Source organism: Falco cherrug, chromosome 3, assembly GCF_023634085.1.
Source record: "Falco cherrug isolate bFalChe1 chromosome 3, bFalChe1.pri, whole genome shotgun sequence".
In the NCBI taxonomy this organism is placed as follows: domain Eukaryota; kingdom Metazoa; phylum Chordata; class Aves; order Falconiformes; family Falconidae; genus Falco; species Falco cherrug.
In genome coordinates, this window is record NC_073699.1 from 56,481,886 (window position 1) to 56,494,940 (window position 13,055).

The 13,055-nt window shown below is 43.9% G+C and overlaps 1 protein-coding gene across 3 annotated transcripts in view; it reads left to right on the forward strand.

Annotated features, from left to right (window-relative positions):
- Nucleotides 1-1,947: 1,947 nt before the first annotated feature.
- OSBPL1A (oxysterol binding protein like 1A) overlaps nt 1,948-13,055 on the forward strand; it is a 78,416-nt gene continuing 67,308 nt past the window's right edge. Inside the window, exons 1-4 of one of the 3 annotated variants that reach the window (XM_055703553.1) lie at nt 1,948-2,097; nt 2,718-2,897; nt 7,478-7,600; nt 12,220-12,305. In XM_055703553.1, coding sequence (XP_055559528.1) covers nt 7,480-7,600; nt 12,220-12,305 — 207 coding nt within the window. In that variant the 5' untranslated portion in view covers nt 1,948-2,097; nt 2,718-2,897; nt 7,478-7,479. The remainder of the gene's footprint in view (nt 2,098-2,717; nt 2,898-7,477; nt 7,601-12,219; nt 12,306-13,055) is intronic. The other 2 variants (XM_055703555.1, XM_055703554.1) reach the window with 2 other exon arrangements.

Consider the following 13,055-nt stretch of genomic DNA (forward strand, 5'->3'; position numbering starts at 1 on the left):
TTGAATGACCAAGGAGGAGCTTCCCTCTATGGATGGGGCCTGTGCAGTGTGCTGTGGGATAAGTCCACCCAGAGTCAGTCCAATGCTGCAGGAATCTGAAGGGGTGTAAGATTTACTTGCTATCTGTATTAGTCATCTCCATTTTGTCTTTTTAGAGGAGAAATTTTATTACATCATTTGTTGTCAAGTGTTCCTTAATGAGATTCAGAGAAAAAACCCTGCACCATCCCTCCCAATGTGTTGCCCTTACTCCCCGGTGCAGAACAGGGCGCTACAGGGTAACTGACTGGCTGCAGGATAAAGCTCTGTGCTATAAACTCTGTGCTGCATTGCAACAGGTTGCAGAGTAGGGAGATGCTGATACTTACATTTTATTACAAAGATTATAATAAATATGAGGAAATAATATAAATATTTTCATATAGTATTTGTGTATGTAAAATACAATACAAAATAGGAAAAGGGAGGGATGCTTGATTTTATTGTGAGGCTGTTAAAAGCAGTTATGCATTGTGAAAGATTGCTCAAAGCCAGAAGCCAGAGGAAGAAATAAAGGGAAAGAAGCTTAGACAGACTGATAGCAGTGGCCAGGAGCATAAGGGAAGATGAATGTGGCAATGAAACAGCTAGTCCTCTGAAAGTCAGGACAGCAACTTGAAGACCTGCTCCTAAGGAAAAAAAGCCAATGCAACCCTTCACAGCAGCCTCTCAGCTGGCAGATACTTACTGCTGAAGCATCCCTGGAATTAGATCTCTTAACTGAAGTTTAGAAGTTTGTTTTAGTAATGAAAAGCAGAAGTCCAAACACGATAAATTTGTGTTATCTCTGCAGGTGTTGAAGCGTTCCTTTTCTTCTTTCTGTAATTCATTCTTAAAACATCAAAAATATATGTAGTTATAGACAATACAGAAAAATGAAGCGTGCCTCGTTATTTATGTCTCAAGCGTTTCACAAGAATTGCTCAGGTTTAAACTTGGCCACTGTTGGAACAGAAGTTTCATCCTCATCTTTTGAGATAGCTTCTCATAGCACCTCAAGCTCCCGCCCTGCCTTTTCAGCCTTCCCGCATATGGGACAGACTTGGTTGTGCCTCAACACCACAAAGCTTCCCTAATAAATTCCTGCAGGATTTCAGAGGCACTGTGGGAGCTTTCAGGATGTGAAACCCCTCTCAGATGCTAAAGGCAGACAAACAAGGTGCTGGCTATTGGCTCCAAGCAAACGTGTAGCAGAGAATAAATAAGGGCAGGGCAAACAGCTGGGAAGGAGCGGTGGGCCAAAGGGCCTTGAAGGAAGGGAATACTTTGCTTTTTGTCCTCAGCAGTACCCAGTTCCTCTCACTTTTTAGGTTACTCTTGGCCACGCTGTTCTCAGGAGGGTAACGTATTCACAATTCCCTTTTACTCGCATCACGTTTGTGTATGAGACTGAAGGGATTCCCGGGAAGGCCCTTTGTCCCCTCTGGGGACACACCGTCCCCGCACCCTCACAGCCCTCTCCCGAGGCCGCTACGCCCCCGTGGCGGCCGGCCCGCGCTCCCGCCGCCTCTCCGTTCCGCCCCGCGGCTCCCCTCCGCAGCGGCGCAGGCCGGGGCGCCCTGAGGGCGGGGGGAGCCGGCGCCGCGACCCACCAGGCGAACCCAAGCGAGCGCAGAGCGGCCGGCCAGGCAGCCCCGGGCTCGCAGGCATCGCTGTCCCTCCCTGGGAAGAGCGGCCGCCGGCGCCCGGTGTGGGCTCGCTCCTCTCAGAGAAGGGGCGGGCGCAAGACCCGCGGCAGCTCCGGGGACCCCCGAACCCCCGGGACCTGCCCCGCGCACAGGGAACGGCCCCGCCGCCCGGCCCTGCCGGGGTGGTCGAGGCGGGGGGTGGGGCCGTGGCGAGGGGGGCGGAGCTTCGCCCGCCCCGCGCGGCGGGGGGGGAGCGGCCCGCGCTGCCGGGGCGCCGCCGGCGGTCACGTGCGGGGCCGGTGCGTACGGCACTGCGGGGCGGGCGGCGGCAGGAGCGGTGAGGCGCGGCGCGGCGAGACTGGCGGCGGGTCAGCCCAGCCCAGCCCGCGTAACTCTTCCGCGGCGCGCAGCGGGGACTGGGGAACGGCAGGTGACGCGTCCTCCCGCCGCGGCGTTTGTTTTGTTGCTGCCCGTGTTACGCCTTTGGCTGCCCCATCTCCCCGGGCTGCTCCCGGGCCGGCGCTGCCCGCTCGTGCCTGCGGGGCGGGAGAGGGCGCCAAGTTCGGCCGGAGCTGGCTGCGAGGGGCGCGGCAGGGCGGCCGGGCCGGAGAGGCCTGCGGGGCCGGCGGTGCGTGAGGGGGGTGCCTGCTCCCACCGGGCCGCCCGCCCCGCGGGACCCCGGTTCGCTGGCAGCCTCAGGCGTCGTCTCGGCCCCGGAGCTGCCAGGAGCGTGTCCGGGGGTGTGGTGCGGCTGTCGCTGCCTCTCCCGCTCGGAGCCGGTCAGCGTGAGGCGGCCAGCCGTGCGGGGGAGCGGCCCGGAGGCCGGGGCTGAGGAGCCGAAGCGGAGGCAGCCTCGGTAGCCGGGCGCGGGGGAGCCCTGGCCTTTGGGAAGCGGTGTGGGGGCCCGCTGTGGGGCGCGGGTGGGCCTTCCCCCCCCACCCCCATCCTCCTCCTCCTCCTCCTCCTCCTCCTCTTCCTCCCTCTCCCTGCAGCAGCCCCGTAGCCGCGGCCGGGGGCCGGTGCGGCGGTCTGAGCGCACCTTTCCCGTAGGCAAGAAGTGCCGTTGCCGTGACACGCGGGCCTGTCGCCTCAAAAAAGTGTTTTAATTACCGGTACGGAAACGAACTGCCCGATTCCAGCGCGTGGAGAACTCTAGCGGCTCTGCTGAAGTTCTTCGGTGCTTGGCACTGTGCTTGCCTGCTGATCCGGTGGGATCTCACACTAGCTGTGGTAAGCTTATTCAGAGCTCTTGGGCTGAAAGTCTTTGATGTAACAGAACTAGAAACTATGTGCAGCAAACAGCCAGGAGATGCCTAAGAATGAGGATTAGTTTACCTATTGCCTTGGCAATGGTATTGAATTGATACTGTGTTGTTGCATCTGTGTTAATTGCTACTGAGCAGGCAGTAACTTGATTTTTAGACAAGGTGGTTCTTGCACATGAGGTACCATGAGACTGTTACAGAAGCAAGTTCAACTTCTAGAATCCTTTACTTGGAAGTTTGAAATAACTGCTTTTAGATAACATCACTCATGCTTCTAGTACTGCAACTCTTTCTTCTTGGAACAGCTCCTGTCAGTGCAGTGTGTTGTGTGGGTTTGTAGACAGGTTCTGTCTGTTTGTGTGGTTTTAGTGCATTTTGTCCTCCTCCTTTAAAAGCATCACATCATAGCGTGTGCATGCTGGGACGTGTAAGAAGTCTTCCTGAGCGAGTATCACCCTTTTCTACAGGAATCTAGTCTTCATTGCTGGAAGGAGATCTCTTGAAATACTAGCCAGTGCTGTGCTTTTTACCAGTCTTACTATTTGTCACAGATAGAAAGCTTCCTATGCAACCAGTGGCTGCTGACTCAGAACCTTAACATCAAATACTGGCATTGCCACTTGTCAAGCTGCGGCAGAGTGAAAACTAGCCACCTTCTGCTTAGTGTGTATTCTTGTTATTCTGGGATGTGTACGTGGCAGGAGGCCTCAGCAGAAGAACCCAAAGCAAAAGCAATTGGGTCTTATCAATTGTGCTGCCCTGTGGTGGGGGATGGTGCTTTAGGTCTTTGTAAACTGCTTTGAAAGAAAAGCACCTTTTTTGGCTTGGACTCTCTCCTAGTGGTTGAGTAAGGTTGGTAGTTTGTAGATCAGTTGTTAGGTGGCCTTCTGTGATTAAGCATTCTGCAAAACTCCCTTCAGCAGGCATGCAGGCAGATTACTAACCTGAGAGCTCTACTCTGTGTTGGAAACAACCTCTGCGTGCAGACAAATGCTGTAATAGCATGAGATCACTCTGGCATAGATCTCATAGAAGAAGATAAAAGCAGAGCATGTCAATGCTATTTTTTATACCTTCTTAAAGGATAAGATTCAATTAGCAGCCAAGTACTGCTCCAGTAGTCCTAATGAGTTCAGTGGAAGTGCCTTGCAGTCACATCTCAGCTGTATAGGAGACACTAAATACTGGTTTTGTGGTGTTTTCTCAGGGTATATCAGTGACTGTAGAGACTACCATACAAGCTTTTCAATAACAGAAGGCGTAAAGATGGACTGTGAAAGGCAGTTTAACTTATATTAGCTGATTAAAGGAGTAAGGTAATGGCGGCAACACCACTGACTGAACATGTCAGCTCTCTTAAGTGACTAGTAGCTTTTGCATATGGGCAGCGCAATTCATATAGATTAACCTGCTATTAGTATCTTATGCCTAATAAATCCAAACTAAACTATTAAGTTTCTCCCTCAGTGCTGATGGTCTGGCTCGCTACCTCAAAACTAGTGGGTGAGGATTTTGGAGCTCTTTTGGTGGTGCATCATGTGATTAAATAAACTTGCCTGCAGGGGAATACGGGTGTGGGAAGTACAGTTGAGTTGTAAGCACATAGCTTTTGAGTGCCTGTGTGTCATTTTCTTTCCATACTCTAAACTTGCCACTCAGACTTCTGCTGATGGTTGCTCAACTCCATTATAGAGCAAATCCTGTTGCTTGAAACTGTATTTTCAAGATTATGCTAAGTCCTGTTAAGAGCCCTTTTGCTGCCAGCTTCATTTAGACACTCTATTTAGCTTGTTAGCAAAAACTTCAGGTTCTGTATCACTTGTCTGATGAGTTACTGCATGCAGTTTCACTTTCCAGCATGGATTGTAGGAACGTTTTCATGTGAGTGATCCTTCTAACTGAGTAATAGCCAGCCATTCTTCCGCATCATTGCATGCTTCAAGCTTACAAAGTGTATTTGAAATGGGAAGGTTGGCCTAAACAGCAAAGTCTTTGAGACTAAACCAGTGAGGCGGACAGACCTTCCTTAGCCATGTTACTATGCATATCACTCTACTGCTAATATTTGTTGCAAGAGTGTAAACAAATTGGTGGTTTTAACCTGATGGCTATTTGGGGGGAGAAAAATCATGCAAATAGTTTTACACAGTGATTCAGCTTTCTGTGTATTTTAAGCTATTTAAGATTCTGCTTATGTGTGTAGCTGCGCTTGCTGCATACAAGAGTTGTGCATTTGGATCAGCTTCTTGGTTCCCTTCCCAAGCAGCCTTTTTTTCCTTCTCATCAATATCAGATGGAAACTGCAGGTTCTTAATATGTTGAAAGTGCATTGCTATTCATACCTGCTGTGTATGTGGGATGTTGACAAATGATACAGGGTAATGATAGGAGCATGCTTCATCTGAGACATTTGAGAGATTGCTAAAGAAATAGTGTGTGGGAGGGGGTGAAAACAAAAGATGAGTTTTGCTCCCATACACACCCCACCCCCATTGCTGATGGGCAGACCAGCAAAATGAGCTCTAACTATCCTCTTAGCTGTATGATTCTCAGTGCTTGCATTCTCTGTCTGCCCCTGAAACAATATCACTCAGCCTCAGAGAAAGTATTACAGACTGATAATATATTAACATACGTGATTTTGGTCTGCCCCAGTAACAACAAACTGTGCTGTGTTGCCTTGGACAAGTGGATAGACTCCTGTTAAAGTAGAAGGTAGCTTCAGGGCTTGAAGGATTACTAGAAGGAGGACTAGTACTGGTGGTTTGTTGTTCGGGGGTTTTTTTGGTAGTAAAACTGAAAAGTTGGCACAAGCAGGAGTATTGTCTATAACCACTGCTGGAGAAGGCATTTGTATCCCACGTCTGTGATAGATTGCAAGGACTGATCCAGTCTATTCTTCTGAAACATGATAGAAAGGGCTTGCTTAGTCTCCCTGTCAAATTCTTGGAAAACAGATTTGCTCTTTCCCTTTGCTGATTGAGCGAAAGCTAGGGGAAAACTCTTTTCTATTGTTAGCTCTTTGGCAGTCTGTCCTGTTCTAGATTCTGTCTCTGTCTTGAATGTTACAAGATCTGTCACTGTTACAGGCTTTTTGTTGCTTACCCAGTGTTCTCACTGTCTCTTTTCTTGCTGAGTGGCTTTTCATCTTGCAGTAGTCAAAGGGCTCCCTGCATGTTTCAGCTATGAGTGTGTGTGGTGTGGTCAAGCTGCCTGACCAATGCAGCAGGGTGTAAACAGTTTGTGAGACCAATCAAACTTCTGCTGGTATAGGAGAGCTAACTATGGGAGGCCAGTAATGATCTCTGCAACAATCTGACTAGTAGCCTAGATTCTGCACGATCTGGTAGACCTAGTGTGTCATGGGAAGACGCTAAACTGGAGACACTAAATTTGGACAACCTCTTCTTTTACTGTTGCTTTTAGCAGCAATAAATTGTGTATTGCAGCACAATCTTTTGAGGCTGCTTTTAAAATTGCTTTTAAGAGGTGTCAAGAAGCAGTGTATTTAAATAGGACATTAATTTTTTTTTTTGCCTGTGGTGAGCTGTGTTGCGTCTGGATCTAGTTGTTGTAATAACATTTAAAAAGCAGCAAAACAACTTCAGATTGTGATTCTGTCAGTGTGGAAAAAGATTGGTTAAGATATCGCCTAATAATTGTATTCTGCAAGAGACACGGTAAGTAGCAGTGTCACTTGCCCAAAGATCTAAGGCTCCCTGTCCAATAAAGAGCTGTAAAAATAGCTATGGTAACAGGATTTGTTTTCTCCCTTCTTGACAGATGTAAATACTGATTTTTATTTTTTTTTTTTAGTTCAAGAGCAATGGTAAGATGAGCATTACCTAGTGATGTTTTACAGTTGTTACTTCTTTATATTATACTATTGTGTTTCTTAAAGATAAGGTCAAATCTACAAAGTTGTTTGTCTTGACTCCCCTTTAAGTCAAGGCAGGAGCAGGGGAACAGGTATCTGAGTTCAGCACTGATAGTAACAGTCACTGATGGGTATCTGGGACCTCCATGCAAATTCATCCATGTGAAAACAGATTCTGTTCCCTGGGGCTGGCAGCCAAAATAAGTCTCAATTAATTCTGAAGAAATACTTGGGCTAATAGGCATGCATAATTACTATTTTTTTAACTCCTTGCCTCTGGAAACCTAACCTTTAGGGGTAAAGGTGGAAACCTGATGAGGAAAAAGTAGGTGCTTACTAGTTATGCTTGTAGGAAAGCTTGCCTCATTTGTGGCATACATTCCAAACTCCCAAGCCACATTTAGAACCTAGAAAACTGAGAAACAAGAAAGCATGGATATTTTGTTATTTAACTGCTTTGTATAAGGAATTTTAATGCGTCTTAGTGGCATGATGAAGTGCTGGATTGTTGAAAAGAGCTTGCACATTACTTGTGTTCCACAGAGGAAATAATTAGCTTTCTCATGCCAGTGTTAGTATTAAACAACGGATAAAAGTGACGTAATGTTAAGCCGTAATTTATAGCAGCATAAGAGATTGCAGAATTCGTTCTTTCGTATCTTTATTAGAGATGAGTACTGAAGCAGAACAGCAGCTTCTCCATGATGCTAGAAATGGAAATGCTGAAGAAGTTAAACAGCTGTTGGATACCATGGTCAAAGGAGAAATAAACTTTGATATCAACTGTAAAGGTTAGTAGCCCTCCTCAAATGTTCGTAATTTCACTGTTAAAGCCACATGCAGTGAAACTGTTGCTGATAGTATAATCTTGCTTTCTTTGGAGTGCTCAGTAGAGTAATAAAAAACACTTAGCTGCTTTTACCCTGTGAATAAAGGCCATACTTGCATAGGGGAGAGTTCATAAAAGTGGAGTACAGATAATTGTAATTTAGAAGACCTCAGAGTAATTCACAGAGGCCCGAAGTGTCAGAAAGACAAAGAATCAGTACCTCTTTTTGCTTGTATTCATGCTTATGCCAATTTCAGAGCTTGTAATACTAAACAAATGCGAGGGCATGGTTCAGGGGAGGTAAAGAGCTTCCATCAGGGCTGCAGAGAAGATTAGGTCATTTATTTGTGCTCTGCTAGCTCTGATTTTTATTTTATTTTTTTTAGGCCATGTTTCATTATCATGTAGTAGGAGCAGCTACATCTCTTGCCATTTGCAGGAATGGTTGAGACAAATATATGCTTTTTAGCATTAGCAGTATACTAGGTTACCTGGGAAAAGAAAGCAAAACTGCTAGTTATCTAAGTATTTGGCCAACACTGAAGTTTTGCATGTGCATAGCTACAGTAGTTATAGCTAAGCAACTTGCTGAGCATTAAAACTTCAAACTGGGGCTGCATTTGCAAGCTTGCTAGCAATTGCAGACTGCCCTATTTCTTTATTCTTTTAGTAGCTTTATATTTCTCTTTATTTACATGAGTGTGTTTCTGGTTGCTTCAAAAAAAGTGGATGTGCATCCCAGTCTTTCTGTACAGGTCGGTATTTTTGTTCAGCATTTAACTGTTAAGTAGCACTGCAAAAAGGAGAAGGGAGAGAGCAACTAGGCTTCTTCTCAGCCATGACAGAGGGAACACCTTGCCCTAGATAACAGGCTTCACTGCTCTTTAAACAAGCTCTATCCCTTCCCCAAGTCTTGTTCTTAATCATCAGTTTACTCATCCTTTTGTTTTACTCAGCCACGTCTGTGTTTTCCCAATAGATAATGTACTCACCTCAGCAAAACAAGTCGTAAATCCCAAACCCTTGCCACTTCATCTTTACTGCGCTAGTTCACAATTTAAAAGGGAACTAGACAGAGCTTGATGGTGCTGAAGTCCTCCACCCTCACAAGTATATTCTTTGCAAATTTTCATGACAGCATATGTAGTACCCAAACAATTGGAATGAAAGCACCTAAAGATATATGCAACACCCACAAACAAGTTGCTGAAATGTCTTGTGCTTAGAAGAGATTTCAGAGCTTCTCATATGTGTTCTTAAACATAAAATGAAGCGAAGAAAGCATAATCTTCAGTCCTGTATTATGTCAAGCAAACTGGTCTCTGCTCAGCGTTTATGCTCAAACTCAAGTCTTAGTATTGTGAAAGTCTGCAGCATAGTAGAGACTTAGCTGACTAAAGGAAACATGGTGCTTAGCTGTTCTTCCAGTTTAGCAGTACATGGCCAGGCAGCTAATACATGCTTGCTAGTGGGAGGTGTAGGAAGCTAGAGGGAACGTGCTGGTGGTAGTTCAGGTTAAACAAAATAATTGTGAATATGAACAGCAGAGACTTCGCTATGTATAAATTCCAAGTTCTGATTCCTCTAAATGTTAGAGGATGCAAAGCGTAGCTGAAGTGTTCTCTTGGGAACTGTTGTGGTTGTATGAAACTTCAGAGTTAAAACTCTATTATTCCACAGTCACTCTTCAGAGACTGTTTCAATCACTCTGCTCCTGTAGAGTACTCCATTGGAAATAGACTTAAGACAATTTCAAGCCAAACGGCCTCAATCTGCAGCGTAACTACCCCTGCCATTCTGCCTCCTCACTAGTAAAAGCACTACGTCTTGCTACAAAACCTGATCTGTTAGGCACTACCAGATAGTAATTGCATAACCACATGATGATTAACTAAAATACAGGCTGTAGACTGCAACTTTTTGCAACCCTCAATCTTTCTTCTCTTCCTTACAGCCTCTTGTCCTTCTGTCATTACCTTCTGGATAAGTAGATGTCCCTAGAAAGTCAGGGTATGGGGAATGTCTTCAATGCTGCAGCAGTTCCTTCAGGACTTGCATCTGATGTGGCAGTGACACTTGGCTTGGAATAAAGTACTTTTGGAGCAGGTGGGAGGCTGTACTGGAGGTAGTGTAAACTTCCCCCAGAGTGTGCCTTGGGAGTGTGTAAGTCCGACACATTGATGTGCCTGGGTGTCAAAGCCTACCTTCAACATCTTGTGAAACCTATCTTGTCTTTCCATGGGTGAGCTTATATCTGAGACTGTGCTCTAGGTTTACAAGTATGAAGTCTGACAACAGTGATCCCAAACATCTAGATTTCAGCCAAAGCAAAGGAGGAGAAAATAAATCCAAGCTTCCTGTACTTGCACTGTTGTGACTGGATTCTAGCTGCAGATAAGCAAGACTTGCTTGATGAGAATCCAGCCACGTGAAGTGAACTTCCATTTCCAGTTTTCTCAGTTCAATGATTTCAAAAGAAGGTATTCACATTAAAACAGCACTAAACCCAGGTTTCATCCAAAACAATTATGTTTTCTAAGGCTGTTTATGTTGGCTCATTCTCCTTAAATACCAGAAAATAGAATATCTAGGACTCTGCAAAGTGAGAAAACTGTAAAATAAGATCAATGGTCAATAGTGTTATGGCAAAATATCCATTTGAATGACTGCACAGTAGCCTAGTAGAACACAACCAGGAAATAACTGCCTAGCTTGTCTCTGTTCTCTGAAAAAAAACAGTAATGCTTGAGACTTGAAGTTAACTGGCATCAAAGCAAAGAACTGGTTTGGAGGGGTAGGGGAAATTTTTTTGTGTGTTCTACATTCTTGTCCTTGCATTCTCCCCTGTGTAATGATGTCCTGGTTTAAAATAATAATAAAAAAGCGCAAACACTTGTGGTTACTTGAAGAGAAGTAACAAACACCTCAAGAGCTCGAGAAGTAACTGGTCAGCTAACATCAGAAATGCAAACATTCAGAGTGCATGCACAACAAGGGCCTTTGGCACTTTATCCAGTAAGAACTAAAAATCTGGATGGGATCCTGATTTTTTTCTGTGACTGAATTCCTTGGCAGCAGTATTGTCTTGTCAGTGCTGTAACTCATGATGTCTTGGGCTAATTGGATGAATCCAGTGAAACTTGGACCTATCCTGTGTTCTTTGAAAGAACCTTCTTCCTTACTAGACTGAAGGTTGAATGACGTCCATTTGGTATGTTATCCAGCATAAGCAGCCCCAGAGTTGGTGATCCACAAAATATTTATCTTCTCAGGTACTTTAACCCATCAGTCGCATAGGGTGGGAACTCTGTTGTAGGCCAGACTGGGATGAGGGAAAAACATTAGATCTGGGGTTGGAACAACAGAAGATGTTGAAAAGAGAATCAAGTAACAAAAGAAATAGGCAAAATGTAACAAAAAAGTAACAAAAATAAAGGGCAAAAATGTTAGCTGGAAACAATTACAAGAAATATTTCAGCTGTGAACCACATTCTAATGTTAATTTGTAATATGAGAGCAGAAAGAGTGATGAACTTGCAAGACACTCAGCAGTTCTCTCTTTCCTTATGCTAGTGGCTTGTCTCCTCAGGGCAAACTTATATTGTGCGTGTTCCAAGTATCAATGCTTGGGGATACATGAAAGGGGAAAACTTAATTGTGGCAGTAATTTCAAAACAATTTCAAATGCCTTGTTTTCATTTTTCTTCCAAATACAAAGTGATAGCTTTTAGGTGGTGCTTACAATGCTGTAGGTCTGTTGCTTAGTGAAAACAAAGCACGTCAACTTAGATTAATACATTCCAATTCTAATATTCAATTGTATTGTGCATTATTAATTTAGTAATCTCTAATGCTTTAGTGTCTTGCTTTTAAAGAAGCAACTGTAGGACAGTTCTTGAATTTCATTCATACAGCCAGTCTTACAGAGCATGTTAATTGCTTTTTGAATCATAAATCATAGTTTTCTTTGCATGGTCACTTCTGTGCCTGCGCTTATCATTCCTGCAAAGGCTTAGAGCTGTAGGTGGTACATGAGTTCTACAGCGCACAAAGATTTCAAATCATGATGCTTAGAAAGGCTATCTTTATTGAAAATGAAATGAGCACAAGACAACAAAAAATGTCTTAACATTAAGTTGTCCCACCCGGGTTTTTGTTTTTTTTTAAAAAATTCTTTATTTGGAAGATGGGTTGTCCTACCTCTCATTTGTATGTAGAAAAGAGTCAGGTAAACCAAACAGGTTTTTGATTAAACAAGAGAAAAATGTGTACTTGCATGTACTGTTTTCATAGTTAATGAAAGTAATTGAAGCTTCTTGCTACTGTTGAACAAAGTATTACATGAAAACAAAAGTTTTATTTACCATCAGACTACATGACTTTCTCCTTTCAGGAATATTTTGTAGGTTTGAATCTTAACATTCTCAAACTGCATCCTGATTTAGTAATTTTGATGACGTGAGTAGTATTGATGTTTCTAGCCTCCTTGCCTCTGTTACTGTGAAGAATGATCATCTAAGTACATGACAAGATTTTTTTGTATTGTGTGACAAAATTTAATTTACTTATTTTGTCTTTTAGGTAGAAGTAAATCTAATATGGGTTGGACACCTCTTCATCTTGCTTGCTATTTTGGACATGCTGTTGTGGTAGAGGATTTGCTGAAGGTATGTTTCTACTTGCCTGTGTGGGTAAGGCAGAAAATTCTTTGTTATGCTAGAAACGGTATTTATTCAGGTTTTTGTGATAGAAGAAAGGTGGCTTTGTAGAGAGGCAGAGCCACTCCTACAGTTTATCTGCATGTAACATGGAAATAACTGATTGTTAAAACTAAGGAATGGAATAGTTGCAGTATTAAGATCAGCCTAGTTTACAAGGACCCAAAATAGTGACACTGGAAGTCTGTACAGTAGTGTACAGTTGTTAATCTGAACAGTGTTTACAATTATCAGTACTTATCTGACTTTCTCATGGGGTATGTGTGTTTGTCTAGGTAACCACCCAAATGTAGGAATTAAAAATGTGTATAGGCATGCACTCATGAAAGTCTTAGCTTTTGTCAATAATGCAAATGCTTCAAGGGCCTGATCTTGCTTACTGTAGTACATAAAGTATATAATTTAGGCAGTTTCGTTTACTGAGTTGTACAAGACAGTTCAGTGTTTCAAATGCAAAATGATCTGCATTATCTACCTTTATGTTGTGCATAGAAGTATGTCCAGAATTCTGTGCAAAGTAACCGGTATGTGTTTCTTTCCAGGCACGAGCTAACATAGTTTGACTCATGATTTCTTTCTAATGTATTTGAAATAATGAACTTTGAAATGGTGAACATCTGTTGTCAAAGCTGACCTGTTTGTATTTTCATAGCCATGTTTGCACTGCATTTGCAGTTGTTTCTGAGTTTATTTTTTTTT